This window comes from Alternaria metachromatica (genome assembly GCF_023757995.1).
Source record: "Alternaria metachromatica strain BMP 0045 chromosome Unknown scaffold_2, whole genome shotgun sequence".
Taxonomy (NCBI): domain Eukaryota; kingdom Fungi; phylum Ascomycota; class Dothideomycetes; order Pleosporales; family Pleosporaceae; genus Alternaria; species Alternaria metachromatica.
Window position 1 is genome coordinate 1,023,956 of NW_026055493.1, and position 13,625 is coordinate 1,037,580.

At 52.6% G+C, this 13,625-nt stretch overlaps 5 protein-coding genes across 5 annotated transcripts; 3 read left to right on the plus strand and 2 right to left on the minus strand.

The window, feature by feature from the left end:
• Positions 1 to 32: 32 nt before the first annotated feature.
• J4E83_001165 (uncharacterized protein) lies at positions 33 to 1,921 on the plus strand (the record flags this gene model as incomplete). The annotated part of the gene is made up of 5 exons (XM_049328122.1): positions 33 to 198; positions 248 to 311; positions 361 to 1,294; positions 1,342 to 1,836; positions 1,889 to 1,921. The coding sequence occupies 5 exons, from the start codon at positions 33 to 35 to the stop codon at positions 1,919 to 1,921; spliced, it is 1,692 nt and encodes a 563-aa protein (XP_049192640.1).
• A 55-nt stretch (positions 1,922 to 1,976) lies between these two features.
• Positions 1,977 to 3,017, minus strand: J4E83_001166 (uncharacterized protein; the record flags this gene model as incomplete). Its single annotated transcript, XM_049328123.1, has 1 exon — positions 1,977 to 3,017. One exon carries the CDS (start codon positions 3,015 to 3,017, stop codon positions 1,977 to 1,979), a length of 1,041 nt encoding a protein of 346 aa, XP_049192641.1.
• Positions 3,018 to 3,756: 739 nt separating this feature from the next.
• J4E83_001167 (uncharacterized protein) lies at positions 3,757 to 5,817 on the plus strand (the record flags this gene model as incomplete). The annotated part of the gene is made up of 2 exons (XM_049328124.1): positions 3,757 to 3,843; positions 3,943 to 5,817. The coding sequence occupies 2 exons, from the start codon at positions 3,757 to 3,759 to the stop codon at positions 5,815 to 5,817; spliced, it is 1,962 nt and encodes a 653-aa protein (XP_049192642.1).
• A 2,598-nt stretch (positions 5,818 to 8,415) lies between these two features.
• On the minus strand, positions 8,416 to 9,966 carry J4E83_001168 (uncharacterized protein; the record flags this gene model as incomplete). Its single annotated transcript, XM_049328125.1, has 2 exons — positions 8,416 to 9,825; positions 9,877 to 9,966. The coding sequence occupies 2 exons, from the start codon at positions 9,964 to 9,966 to the stop codon at positions 8,416 to 8,418; spliced, it is 1,500 nt and encodes a 499-aa protein (XP_049192643.1).
• A 268-nt stretch (positions 9,967 to 10,234) lies between these two features.
• FAL1 (RNA helicase) lies at positions 10,235 to 11,529 on the plus strand (the record flags this gene model as incomplete). The annotated part of the gene is made up of 3 exons (XM_049328126.1): positions 10,235 to 10,520; positions 10,569 to 11,423; positions 11,471 to 11,529. The coding sequence occupies 3 exons, from the start codon at positions 10,235 to 10,237 to the stop codon at positions 11,527 to 11,529; spliced, it is 1,200 nt and encodes a 399-aa protein (XP_049192644.1).
• Between the last annotated feature and the right edge of the window lie 2,096 nt (positions 11,530 to 13,625).

A 13,625-nucleotide genomic window follows, 5' to 3' on the forward strand; every position in this document is an offset into this window, starting at 1 on the left:
GGCCCGTGCTTACCCTGTCGAATTAGGTCATCATGGTAGATATTCGTGAAGGCGACTTGATTATTTCCGCCGCCCGTCGCATTTCTTCTCCGGTCAATTGGGATGGCATCTTCAGCGCGCTTGGTCTCGTCACTGCGACGAACTGCACTCTCTTCTCGCGCCGCATCGCGCTATCAATATTTGCGGCCAGCAAGTCAAGTGCGATGGACGGGTAGTACGTCAGCGACTTCGGAGCCTCACCAGCCAGACGAAAATGGCGGAGTGAAGGGTCCGACCGCGTCGTCGAAATCCATCAAGTTCACCTCCGAGTCGTATGTGTTGAGGTTTGGATTTTTGGAGGGGTTTGCTAACGCTACGCAGATACCCGCATCTTCAAAGAGACTCCAAATTCGCCAAAGTCAGCGAGGAGCATGTAAAATATTTTCGAGACCTTCTGGGTTCCGATTCGGCCATCATAGATGGTGTGTCGAAAGATGCATCGGATGACATTGAAGCTTTCAACAGCGACTGGATGCGCAAGTTCCGTGGCCACACCAAACTAGTCTTGAAGCCCAGCTCCACGGAAGAAGTCAGCAAGATCCTCAAATACTGCAATGACAACATGCTCGCCGTAGTACCCCAGGGCGGTAACACTGGACTTGTTGGTGGCTCCGTGCCTGTGTTTGACGAGATCGTGATCAACATGCAGAGGATGAACGAAATTAGGTCCTTCGATGAAGTATCTGGTATCCTCGTCGCTGATGCTGGCGTGATCTTAGAGAACGCCGACAACTTCCTCGCCGAAAAGAACCACATCTTTCCATTAGATCTTGGTGCCAAGGGCTCTGCCTACATTGGTGGCAATGTCGCGACAAATGCCGGTGGTCTCCGTCTCTTGCGGTACGGTAGCTTCCACGGAAACGTCCTAGGCATTGAGGCAGTCCTTCCGGATGGTACCATCGTAGATGATCTCTCGACGCTCCGGAAGAACAACACTGGTTACGACCTGAAGCAACTGTTCATCGGCGGAGAAGGCACTATCGGCATCATCACCAAGGTCTCGATTATCTGCCCAAGAAGGTCACCCGCCGTCAACGTTGCATACTTTGGGCTGGAAAGTTACGAACAGGTGCAGAAGGCGTACATCGAGGCGAAAGGGCACCTATCTGAGATCCTGTCAGCCTTTGAGCTGATGGATGGTCGCACACAAAAGCTGGTCAACAGGGTCACCGGTAAGAAGATGCCTCTGGAGGGCGAACATCCTTTTTACTGCCTGATTGAGACCAGCGGGTCTAACGCCGAACATGACGGCGAGGTAAGCAAGCCCATGGCACGAACGTGACCGGCCACTAACTTGTCTAGAAATTGCAAGCATTCCTTGAACATGTGATGGAGACCGAAGTCGTCTCCGATGGTGTTCTCGCCGAAAACCAAACTCAGATTCAGGAGCTCTGGTCATGGCGTGAAGGCATCACCGAGTGTCTTGGTCATGACGGAGGTGTCTACAAGTACGATTTGTCGATACCCATCGCTGAGCTCTATGATCTGGTCAACGAGACACGCGATCGCTTGACAGAGGCTGGCCTGCTTGGCAACAACTCCTCGCACCCCGTAGTTGACGTCGTTGGATACGGTCACATGGGTGATGCCAATCTGCACCTCAACATTCCAGTCAGGAAGTTTGACAAGGCTGTAGAGAAGAAGCTCGAGCCTTTCGTTTACGAGTGGGTACAAAAGCGTAATGGCAGCATCAGTGCTGAGCACGGCTTGGGAGTAACGAAGAAGCCATATATTGGATACAGTAAGAGTGAAACCATGATCAAGTTAATGAAGCAGATCAAGGATCTATACGACCCTGTAAGTGACTACTCCAGGTTGATTTGTTTCCATCAAGTGCTGACCACGACAGAACGGCATCATGAACCCGTACAAGTACATATAGAAAGAAATCGCGGGACATCCTGTAGACCATCCATACACACATCTTTACCACCTTTTCACATCTTGCTCTTCTCTTTTTGCAGCAGCTTAACCGCATTACCCTGATAGATCGCATCTCTCTCCTTCTCTACAAACAAACTCTCCAACCCGTCCTTCATCCTCTCTGCAAACGCCTTCACAAACTGCGTCTGCGTAAAAGGAAAATCACTCCCATACAACAGCCTCTCATACGAGATCTCGAACCCCTCAACAAACGCCTTCAACTGCCCCTGCCCCCCACTCTCTCCATCAAATACAAACCCCGCGAGATCAAAGTAAAACTGCGTGTCGAGCTGCTTCCGCACTGTCGAAGCATTCAAAACCCTCCCTCCCGGCACCACGCTGGAGAACTGGATGAACCGCGTCATAAGCGGCGGTAACGCACCGCCAGAATGCGGAATGATGAACTTGATGTTCGGACACCGATCGACCGTCCCCGTGCTAAAGAGATTGATAACCGCCCTGGCAGTATCGAAAAAGAACTCAAATATAGGCACGGGGTATTGCTCGCCGAACGGAAGCGCGTCTGTCGTCTGAACCGGTTCACCAGAACTCCTAACGCAAGGTTTAGTCGGATGAATGAAAACCGTCGCACCAATCTCGTTCAACTTGTCAAACACCGCGTCCATCGCTCCATCTCCCACGTAAACCCCATGGTAATTCGTCAGTAAGCCAAAGCCCTCAACGCCTTCCTCGATGCACTTCCCCATCTCCGTCAAACTCGCTTCAACATCCGGTAATGGCAGGGCAGCCCAAACACCAAACTTCTCGGGATGTTGCTGCTTGAGAGATGAGGCATAGGCGTTGCATTGCCGTGTTAGATCGATTGCTAATCCCGGATTGCGCAGGTTGATATTGGTCCCTGGGCTGGAGATGGAGAGGATGGATTTGGAGACGTTGGCTGTTTCCATCATTTCAAGGTGTTGGGATGGAGACCAGGAAGGGATCGCGGGCATGCCGTCGGGATGGGAGTGCCCGTTTTCGGCGAGGGCGGTGCGGTAGAAGGGTGGAAGGAAGTGCGAGTGGACGTCTATTCGTTGGGGGAGGGGGCGTGTCATGTTGGCTGGGGGTTGTTGTAAGAGCGCTGTGGTTGTGTGTGCTAAGAGGATGATTATGCTGGGGTTGGATGGGATTATTATGGTGGTACCTTTCTGAGATGGAAGTGATGGAAAGATCAGATCAGATATATCTACAGCAAGTCAATCTGTTCCCCTACTGGAACTTTCGCTCTCGTCAGAAGTAACGAATGCTATGCTTACTTATGCGATGCAATGCGCGGCACCTGCATCAAGTGATCCATTGACATCCGGCACCCCGCTCCGACGGTTGCACTTAACAGAGCGAGAGCATGTGGATACCATACATCTCGTTCGTTGGAGATTTTTAGACTGACGCTGCGCTTCTGTCATATGTGATCATACCGCGCGCACAAGACGAACCAGCAACTAGACTCAAGTATAGGAAATGGCAAAATACGGCGTTTGAATGACACTTTCTATGAGAAAGCTGGATGACCTGTCCGACCATGTAACAGTCACCCTGACCAATCCTACGTTCAACATCATGTAGCGTTCACTGACAATGAATTTCTTGTCAAATAATCGCGTCAGAGCTTCTGAATGCTCAGTGTGGCACGCATGCGCCGATAAAGGATAATGATCCTGACCGTCGATCGCGTGCCCCACTCGCGCCTTCCAGATGAGCGGCGGGTCAACTTTTTGTTTCCATCACTTGCAGCCATGACACAACGTCGTCCGCCACACCACCTTTCCCTCTATCCTCGGTCGCGCCTTCACGATGGAGCGGATTACGGATAAGATCAATGCGCTGCCCGATGGCGCCAACTACTTCTCGCTCGAGTTCTTCCCGCCCAAGACAGCCATGGTGAGTTTGCCCCGCTCGCACGCGACGAATGTGGAGGGCCGCAGTATGGATGGGGAAAGAACATCGCGAAAGAAGAATTGATCGTTAACGGCTCTCTAGGGATTTGCGAACCTCCAAACACGTTTAGAGCGCATGTCGCAGGCTCTCCGACCACTCTTCGTGACCGTTACCTGGGGTGCCGGCGGGTCAACAGCCACCAAGTCGCTCGAACTCGCAGAGATATGCCAGCGCCAATTAGGCCTCACGACATGTCTACATCTTACGTGCACCAATATGAACCGCCAGCTCATCGACGACGCGCTCGAACAGGCAAAGGTGCTGGGTATACGGAATATCCTGGCGCTGAGGGGTGACGCGCCACGGAGCGACGAGTACAGGGATGAGGGAACACCGCCGGAACAAGACTCGAACAAGGACTTCACGTGGGCGATTGACTTGGTCAAATACATCCGGAAAGAGTACGGAGACTATTTCTGCATTGGTGTCGCTGCGTATCCAGAGGGCCACTCGGATCAGAGCCATCCCAAGGATCAAGATCCGCTGCACGACCTGCCATACCTGATTGAAAAGACCAAGGCTGGTGCAGATTTCATCATGACCCAGCTCTTCTACGATGTTGAGGCATACGACAAGTTCGAGAAGATGCTGAGGGAGCATGAGAGCGGAGTGTTCAAGACGATACCGATCATACCGGGGCTGATGCCAATACAATCCTACAAGATCTTGCTCAGGACGACGAAACTATCGCATGCGAAGCTACCGTCGGATATGCTGAAGCGACTGGACGCGGTGAAGAGCGACGATGAAATGGTGAAGCAAGTTGGCGTCAAGATTATGGACGAAATGGTGGAACACATCAAGGCGCGGCCGGATACTTGCAGGAGAGGTTTCCATTTCTACACACTGAACTTGGAAAAGGCGGTGTCGCATATCGTGGAAGACACGCACCTCATCCCATCGACTATCGAAGACGTCGACGATGTCATTGTCGAGACCACGCCCGCCATCAACCTTGAGCCACCACCGAACGGCATAATGCCGCGCAGACGACGATCGTCTGCTGTCAATTCCGGTCCCCACAACAGAGTGATAATATCACACCCGTCCGCGGCGAAGTCAAGCAATCACTCGTACGAAGCTACGGAGGAGGAAGCTGGTGTACCAAGGGGTCCAATCAACACCCGGGCGAACACACTGGCAATCTCAGAGGGCGAAGGCTCATTGGGTCGTGAAGCGACATGGGACGACTTTCCCAACGGTCGTTGGGGTGATGCACGTTCGCCTGCCTTCGGTGAGATTGATGGCTACGGTCCAACCCTCCACGTCTCAACACCGCAAGCTCTCAAACTCTGGGGCCATCCCGTCGAGAAAGACGACATCTCGAAACTCTTCCGCCGCCACATCGAAGGAGATCTTGAGGCCATACCATGGAGCGAACAAAGTCTGTCTCCCGAGACCCTGACCATCAGCAAGCAGCTGCTTGCGCTCAACGCAAAGGGCTGGTGGACAGTCGCCTCGCAACCTGCTGTCAACGGCGTCAAATCCACCGATTCCGTATTCGGCTGGGGCCCCAAGAATGGCTACGTCTTCCAAAAACCTTTTGTCGAGTTCTTCATCCCCGCCTCCGAATTTGCCACCCTCAAACCCAAGCTTGATGCTCACGACCAAGTCACCTACTTCGCCGGTAACGCCGCCGGAGAGTTTGAAGCTAGTCAAGAAGATGGTGTGAACCCTGTTACCTGGGGTACGTTTGCTGGCAAAGAGATTGTTACGCCTACTATCATCGAGGCTGTCAGTTTCAGGAGTTGGCTTGATGAAGCGTTTAGTATCTTCAGGGAGTGGCAGAGGATTTACCCGCCGAGGAGCGCCAGCAGTACACTGCTTGGAAAGCTGAGGCAAGATTATTGGCTTGTCAATGTTATTTGGGGCGATTTCGTCAATGGCGAGGGGTTGTGGGAGTTTTTGGAACAGTAGGTTGTATTGTAGATGTATGTATGGGAGCTTCACGCAGTTTGGGTATCGTATGCGCGCGTTGCAAAGTGCCATGTTCGCCTCTAATGTTGATCACATCATGTGAAGATACTACAGTCCGTGTACTTGTTATGCGCGCGCCGGTCATTTTTCTTGCGTTGGTACTTGCCCCCAAGGCTGGAACGCCACTTCCCTTCTATTGGACTCAGCCTGAACCAGAAAGGAAGTACCCCTGCCCCACCCTGCAGACGCGCATCACGACGTGTCCATCTACACCATGCTCCCTCTTATCATACATCACTTCGCCAATCACCGTCGACGCCACTTCTGTCAATGGCTCATATCGACAGTTTCCTTTCGCGGACCGACATCCCCAGAGTTCTATCGACCGACCATGACGAGCCGGATGCGGAGGACGATTTCGTCGTTGTGAAGAAAGACTCGGAATCAGCTATCGCTGCCTGGCACAGCAGGTTCAACGGTCAATCACAGCTGAATCTAACACGCGAAGATGTACTTCCGTTCACTATAGGCCAAAGACTGGGTGGAGGCGGTGTCGGCGTCGTTTATGAGACACACATTGATGGCGTGCCTCTAGCCTTGAAACGCACCTACACGCGCCGCATCTCTTCTCAGCAGCTCAACGAAATCAAAATACTTGGCCGAATCTCGAAGCATCGCCATCGTCATGTTGTGGAGTTGGTTGGATCTTATCTGCATGAGCAAAGAAGGGGGTTCGAGATTGGCATGTTGATTTGGCCGGTTGCTCGAACGGATCTCGCAGCGCTACTTCATGACTTTAACGTCTTGAGACAATACTCCTTGGATCATATTGAAACGAACAAAGTTGGACCGTCTCAGTCATTTCAGCAATCGGAGAAGATTCGTGCAGCGGTGAAACCACTTCTTGCCCTCATACCATCAGAGGTTTTGAGACCAGGTCTCAACTTGCGAGATGAAGTCGCACAAGTTGTGTACTGGTGCAAAATTCGTATCAGCCGTAGCTTAGGATGCATAGCCAATGCTGTTGCCTATCTCCACGAACAGAGTATCCGACACAAGGATCTCAAGCCCTCCCAGGTACTCCTGTCACCCCAGGGACTCTGGCTAGCTGACTTCGGCTGGTCTGCAGACATGTCGGAGCATGACAGTAGTACCACCAGCGGTGGAGAAATGATCACTACCAAGTACCAAGCGCCGGAACGAGCAAATAGAGAGCGCTGCGGACGTTCGGAGGATATCTTCTCTTTGGGGTGTATCTTTCTCGAGATGGGCTATTGTATGATCCCAGTTGCTCGAGAAACTTCACGCCCTTGGTTGCAGAGAGGATGGTCCTTTCAGGCAAATCTAGATCGTATACAAGACTGGATGGAGCCGTTGAACCAAATCTCCTGGAAAGAGGAATTTTCCCACGATGCAAGTCGTCCTATCAATACTACCAGGTTTCCGCAACTATTCATGCCAATGTTAGCACACGCTAGCAACGATCGCCCCTCTATCCAGGATGTCCGGCACGCACTTTCTGTCCTGATTCCTGCCGGCTACGGTAGTAGCGTGTTTATAGCTGAGTGTTGTCGCCCGCACACGCACGTTCAGCCCGTCTGAGAAGATTTGGACTTCGAAAGACACGAAGACATAACACAAAAAAAGTTGGAAACGACATGTGGATATAGACTGGACAGGCGATCAGGCCGACTCGATGCAAGTACCATTGCATCAGCCGCAAGAGCCACTAGACGTGTCGTGGGGTCGCGGATGGGTCCCGATAGCACACCTTACAGCAGGTGACGCGGTGTATAGACACGAGGAGCAGAAGAACCAAATCTTACTTGGGCATGAGGTCCATCAAACAATCATGCTGCCAACCCCGGGATTGTTCATACACTCATCAAAGATCCGGGACGTGCTCCAACGGCGGCACAATATTTAGGCCCGGGGATAGCGATTTCCAGCAATGAAGAATTGTCAACTCTCTTAATCGCCAGTGGGTAGACCATCTCTGACTTTGGCTATGTCATTGCAGTTATATGTCGACGCATCTCCAGCTCCGGACGAGGAGCGTCGTGGCGCTGAAGCCAGGGGAAGCTCAATTTCAGTGCAACGCAGGATGAGCTCGCAGGGGGTGGTACAAGCAACAAGAATAAGCGGGGTGACACAGTATCGACGTGGTTTCTTATTCAGACTACATAGTCACCAACAGAACCATGCTTCTGGATAGCTCTTATTTTACATGTCTCTCATATGCACTCTTGTCCTTACGGAGAGGCATTCCTGTGGACGCAACTCCATAACGCCAGCCATGCGTAGTTTTCTGGCTTATTAGCTCTTCTTGAGGTGAAAAGCAGACTCCAAAATAAAGAACAATGCTAGGATGAAGAACGAGAAAATGGTGTAGTGGCACCGATAGAACAAAAGCAACGCTCTTTGACTTACTGGACTAGGTCCCGAGTTTCCCCAAATTCGCCATTGACGGGCGTGTATTGTTTGTTCAAAGATGCCGGAATCGAAGTATTCGTTTGGCGAGGTAGTAACCCAAAACCCTCCTCTCATTTGAGAAAGGCCAGGGCAAAAGCGGCGTGAATGCCAAGGCAACATGCCCGCTCACAACATGCCCGCGGCAGCCAAGTCGCGGTAGACCTTCTCCGGCATGACGTTGCCTTCGTTGTCCTCCATCTCGACCACGTTCTCCGCAAGCAGTTTCTGTTTCTTCTGGTCCTTCTGGATCTTGCGCCACAACTCCTCAGCCTCCTGTATGCTTGTAATCTCCCGGAAGAGGGTGGTGTTGGTGATGCCGAGACACTTGAGACCGTGGATGTGGCGAGGCTCGTTGAAGTGCTTGTCGAATGCGCGCCTGCCCATGTATACGAAGTTTCCGCAAATCTCGCAGGGGAATTCGACGCCGAGACCGTGGAGTTTGTAAAGCCAGAAGGGGATGGGCTTGCCGTCCCAGGCGAGTGGTAGCTTGAGCGGGTTGTAGATCTTGTCTTCGCTGTCGGATTCGTTGTCCTCCTTTTCTCCGCCGTTCTCGGGCTGCTCTGCGTATAGCTGCTCTAGCTCTTGTTGGCGCTCGCGCTCGGTCATACCCTGCTTCCGCTCGACGTTGACCTTGGTGTCGCCGCGCTCCGTCTGCATGGCTGCAGCGAGCTTCCGTATCCTGAACTCGCGCTCGGCGACTGCGCGCTCCTTGAAGCGTTGCAAATCTGAGGAGGCACCGTTCGACTGCTTTTCAGCGTCCTGCGCGCCGTTCTGGCTCTCTTGTAGCGCCTTCTTGTGTTTCTTGCCGGACAAATGTGCTTCGTAAACAGTCTCTTTCGAGAAGCCTTTCTTGCAGGCTGAGCACCAGATGCCCTCGCCCTGCGCCTCACCGTTGACCGGTGCAGACGCCGTGGACTTTTTCTCCCAGCCTGGAACTGCGTCTTTCTCCCATGCCTCCTCGAACTCCTTGTCGAAGCTGGTGAAGAGCTTATCCAGGTTCTCTAGCGGCTTCGTCCGTCGCATGAAGCTCTCGAGGTAGTCTTGTAGAGCTTTTAGGTAATGAAAGTAGGCCTCTGATTTCTTCTGCTCGCGCCGAATGTTGCATTGCGGAGGGGTGAAGATGTCGAACTTGTCGAGGTACTCCAGATAGGTCAGACGGCGCGCGTTCTGCTGAACGGGAAGGTTGAGGTACTGCTCGTGCAGAGTCGTCAGGTCGAAGAAGCGACCAAAGCCCTCCTCGCCGGTGAACATGGAGTCGATGGCTGCGATGGATGCCGTGTGGTCTTCGGGTGAGCGTTTCTTGTAGGCCTTCTCCAGGTTCTCGACAGGCTCGTTCGGGTATCGGCTGTGGAAGTCCTTGATAGATGCGATCTCCTTCATGAAGGACTCCATGGGGTCGCCGTGGGTGAGACCGCGCACCTCGTCCTCCTTCTTTCTGTCCTCATCCTGGTAGATCTTCAGTAGGCGGCTCGACTGGCTCTCGATCTGCTCCAAGAATCGCGCAATGTCGTGGTCACGTGCGAGGCGATCGCGAATCTGATGAGATGTTAGCATGCAGTTCGCGACGGACGCGAGGGTAATGCCTACATGCGGGGGGTCTTCTAGGAGTCGCTCGGCAGCGGCGTCCTCGAGGCGCTCGAGGTCCTCGTGGAGTTGGCGCTGATCTTCCAAAAGCATGCTTGCGGTCGCCTAGAGTAACTATGAGTCTTGGTATAGCAGCGGTTCGGTAGTAGATGTGCAGACCTTTGCGGCGGTGACGATGTCGAGCTGGTGGTGGAGCCTGTCGCGGCGACATAAATCGCAGAACGCGCTAGTCAACGGGGCTAGCGCGCCGAGGCTCCGGCCCTCCGCAAAGCTGAGGCGCAACTGCTCCAAACTTTCTTGCACGTCGCGACCGACTCGAAAACTACCAATCACCCATACCAACCCCGGCTTCACATTCAAGATGGCCGACGGAATCGACCGAAATGCCGACGACAAGATCGAGTTCTCCACCTCCAAGGAGGTCACGGTCGCGCCTACCTTCGAGGCCATGCACCTGAAGGAGAACTTGCTACGCGGTATCTACGCCTACGGATACGAGTCGCCCTCAGCTGTGCAGTCGCGCGCCATCGTTCAAATCTGCAAGGGTCGCGACACCATCGCTCAGGCGCAGTCCGGAACAGGAAAGACCGCGACTTTCTCCATCTCCATCCTCCAGGTCATCGACACGGCTGTGCGCGAGACACAGGGTACGTCATATTAGATTGCAGAGATAGGACTTTGCTGATCAGACATAGCACTCGTACTCTCACCCACTCGCGAACTTGCGACCCAGATCCAGCAGGTTATCATGGGTCTCGGCGATTACATGAACGTGCAGTGCCATCCTTGCGTCGGAGGAACAAACGTCGGCGAGGATATCCGCAAGCTCGACTATGGTCAGCACGTTGTCTCTGGAACCCCAGGACGTGTAGCCGACATGATTCGCCGCCGCAATCTCCGCACACGCAACATCAAGATGCTCGTTCTCGATGAAGCCGATGAGCTCCTCAACCGAGGTTTCCGCGAGCAAATCTACGATGTCTACCGCTACCTCCCACCTGCCACCCAAGTTGTTGTCGTTTCGGCCACCCTCCCATACGATGTGCTCGAGATGACGACTAAATTCATGACGGACCCCGTGCGCATTCTGGTTAAGCGTGACGAATTGACGCTAGAGGGCCTCAAGCAATACTTCATCGCTATCGAGAAGGAGGAGTGGAAATTCGACACCCTGTGCGATCTCTACGACACACTCACCATCACACAAGCAGTCATCTTCTGCAACACGCGCCGCAAGGTTGACTGGCTGACGGACAAGATGCGCGATGCCAACTTTACTGTGTCCTCCATGCACGGAGAGATGCCCCAGAAGGAGCGAGACAGCATTATGGCTGACTTCCGTCAGGCCAACTCTCGCGTGCTCATCTCGACCGATGTGTGGGCGCGTGGCATTGACGTGCAACAAGTGTCGCTCGTCATCAACTACGATCTGCCATCGAACCGTGAGAACTACATCCACAGGATTGGTCGAAGTGGACGATTCGGACGCAAGGGTGTAGCCATCAACTTTGTCACTCAAGATGACGTTCGCATCCTCCGTGACATTGAGTGTAAGTACTGTTCAGCTTCTTCTTCAGACATCCGCTAATCCTCGTAGTGTATTACTCTACCCAGATCGACGAAATGCCCATGAACGTTGCGGACCTCCTCGCGTAGAATCTCGAGCAGAATTTATACGCATTGCATGCGATCGAACACGGGGCACAGCAGAGATCCACGCTCACCGTACTGAGGTCACAGAGACTCTCACTCAAGGGACACGACCCGCTTCGGCGGCGAATTGGAAGTGGAGGAAGGGGCTCTTTAGCCGAACAGTAAGCCATCTCCGTCGCAAGGCTTCTGTCACCTGGCTAACTTGGCGACTCTGACTAGAACGAAATTGTAATCAATACCCATAACGCACTCACAATCTATGAGACCGATGACCAGCCGATATATTTTGGTGGCGGTACCTCCGAGATCAGATCTGGTTCCGACTATCGCTATCGTGATATAATGATTGGCAGTTTGCGATGTATCTGTGACACACAGTTCCGATCACATACTCGATTAGATCCAACAAACGTTCTTCTGCCACGTCACAACATATCCGCAATTCTATGAGGAATGAAATATGGTGAGTTCAACGCCCTTGCCAGCTGGGCCCGCAATCTCAATACAAGATTCCGCTATCCTAGCGGAAGTAAATGAAGATGGCCTCACTCTGTTCTTGAGCTACCCCACGGCTCCTGTGGTTTGTTTCCGCTATAGTGTGATTCGCAGCACATCCTCGTGCGTATTATTATCATCAATATGTCTTCTCTTGTTCTAGTGGCAGACTCAATCGCCTGGCTGATGCGATAGTGCACCCTCTGAGGTAACAATCAATACGATTGAGGTAGCAGCGCTGTCCCTCTTCATGCAATATGTTGATTCCCCACCGTTGATGCGATACCACGCGAGCTAGGCTTTCCAGCTGCAGTGTCTCAATACTTTTGCTCAAAGTACAGTGGGGACGCGGTCGGCTTGTTGGCACGGTGACATTATGTCGCGTATGTTTACCGATAACGTAAGCAATATCACCTGCCACCGAACGCATTGGAGCGAAATATGCAGAGTGGTATAGACCCTGGGGGCAAATTAGAAGGTGAAGTGTGGCTCAGGGTCCGATTGCACGAACATGATTCTTCCAAATTACCCATGCAAAATTGTTGAGAGTGCAATGTAGCGGAGAAAATTGAGACCGGCGAAAACTATGATCGATCATTTTTGAGTTGGTATATCAGGTCGGAGACAATACTTGAATGTGTACCATGCGAGTACGCGATCATGCTCGATAGAATATTACGACCTACCATCCACACGTATGGCACTCTTGTTCATTTGTAATGTCTATCTCATCTCCGTCATCGGCTTCCCCTCAGTCGCATCATAGTGCCATGGAACGGGGAGTACCAGCTTCAGGTGCTTCACTGGGGTTGGACCCTGCCTGCCTCATCACCCTCTCCGCTTCTCCGAGGCCGGAACCAAACAATGCTGCATTTTGAAGAGTCTCCGATGCCTACGATCTCTCTCATTTGAGGGGTACATTTTCGTATGGGATGGTTGAGTGTTGCGGAAATTTTGAGGGGCTACATTGCGTCCCATCGTAGTACCAGTGGATGGAGTGGATGGCAACCCAAATACCAAACCACACACGAACACACTTGAGATCAGTCTCGATGCATGAGGAAATGCAGGGTCAGAGTACAAAACACGGAATATCCCCTCTTAGAGTCTCTCATCCGCAAACACTTCGACCGCAATCTACCATCTTCGACTTCGATAAAAAAAACTCAAAGTACGATCTCTGCTCTTCTTACATCCTCTTCATCACTTCAAGCAAAACCAACTAACACATCCCCAGTCACTACCAACAAAACGTACTACCCCCCCTTTTCTACCACCCCATCACTCCACCTAACACTCCCTTCCCAGCAACCCAACCCGACCACCACAATGCAATTCTCCACTATCCTCGGCGCCACCATGGCCCTCTTCGCAGGCGTTACCTTCGGCACCATGGAAACCACCATGTTTATCGAGCCTAAGGTAACCCATCGCATCGATACCGTCACCGTTACCGCTCGTGCCGTTACCGTCACCGCTGCTCCCTACGCCGCATAGACAGGTCTACCTCCTGGTACCTGTCCGTAGCATCTTGGTTGCATTAAGATGATTGGGGTTATGATGGAAAGGCCGGTCAGAGGTCCTACGGCGAGTTTTCCTGTGGG